At 68.8% G+C, this 1,116-nt stretch overlaps 1 protein-coding gene across 1 annotated transcript; it reads left to right on the forward strand.

Moving 5' to 3' along the window:
- Positions 1 to 49: 49 nt before the first annotated feature.
- MNEG_9086 (hypothetical protein) lies at positions 50 to 1,116 on the forward strand (the record flags this gene model as incomplete). The annotated part of the gene is made up of 3 exons (XM_014042440.1): positions 50 to 94; positions 461 to 572; positions 920 to 1,116. The coding sequence occupies 3 exons, from the start codon at positions 50 to 52 to the stop codon at positions 1,114 to 1,116; spliced, it is 354 nt and encodes a 117-aa protein (XP_013897894.1).

Raw genomic sequence — 1,116 nt, forward strand, 5'->3', positions numbered from 1 at the left:
GCGCAAGAGGCGCGAGCGGCGCACAATTGCGCGAGAGTACCGGTTAAAAATGGATGAGGAGGAGTACACCCTGCTAGAGGACAAGGAGGTCATGGTGAGTTGCGATGACGGGCGGGGCATCAGCAAGGGCACACTTGCCACGTTTGTTGGGAATGGCCGCTGCATTCGACTTGGTGATGCGGTTTTGGGGGGGGGGGGCTGCGCCCTCGGTGGGACCTAGCACAGGGCGCCACCGGACAGCAGTCAGCTTGAGGTGCGCTGGGCCTGGTAGCGGCTGCTGCCCTGCAGTGCAGCTGCAGCATGTGAGCACGGTAGCGTGCGAGCTGGGTCGAAGCAATGAGGTCAACAGCTGCGAGGAATTCGCACAGGACCCCGGCAGGCCACGCCGGCCTGGCCTGCCGCGCTGCGCGTGCCATCCTCCTGCCCCCCCCCCTTGCCCTGTCTCTCATTCCCTCCAGAGGCCCGCCGGCTGGTGCAGCACAACAAGTGGCTGAAGCGGCGTGGCGACGAGACGAGGCGTGCCATGCGCACGCAGCAGGTCAAGGAGAGCGTCTTCGTCACCGGGGGCGAGGGTGCGCCGCCGCACCCTGCACCGCCCGCCGCGGCGGGGGCGCGCGCCTGGCGGCTTGCGACCGCGGGTTCGGCTCGCGTGCGGCTGAAGCACACTGGGCCGAGGGGCACACCTGGCATTGGCGCGTGCGGTGCAGTCGACGTCCGCCTTGGCGCGCGCGGAGTGCGTCAGCCTGACGCGGCGGCAAAGGCAATTTTGGGGGACTATAACCGTCGCACACACGCAGAACAGCAGAGGCTTCCTCGCATGCGCCACACGCACGCCGCCATCACACGTGCCTGGGAACGTGATGTGCTTTGTACATGACCCACGCACCCGGACCCCCCACCCCCACCCCCACCCCCCAAGACCTGGAGGATGACATTGACGAGGAGGGCCCAGAGCGCGCCGCGCCCGGGGCCGGCGGCGACCGCGCGGCGGCGGTGGCGGCGGCGGCGGAGCAGCAGTGTCGGCCACGTGACGCCGGGTGCTTTGACGATGACATGAGCTGGGCCCTGGGCGCGCTCCGCGGCGTGGGGCACCTGTGCTGGTTTACACATTCCTGA

The sequence above is a fragment of the Monoraphidium neglectum genome (assembly GCF_000611645.1).
Source record: "Monoraphidium neglectum strain SAG 48.87 unplaced genomic scaffold scaffold01814, whole genome shotgun sequence".
NCBI classification, from domain to species: domain Eukaryota; kingdom Viridiplantae; phylum Chlorophyta; class Chlorophyceae; order Sphaeropleales; family Selenastraceae; genus Monoraphidium; species Monoraphidium neglectum.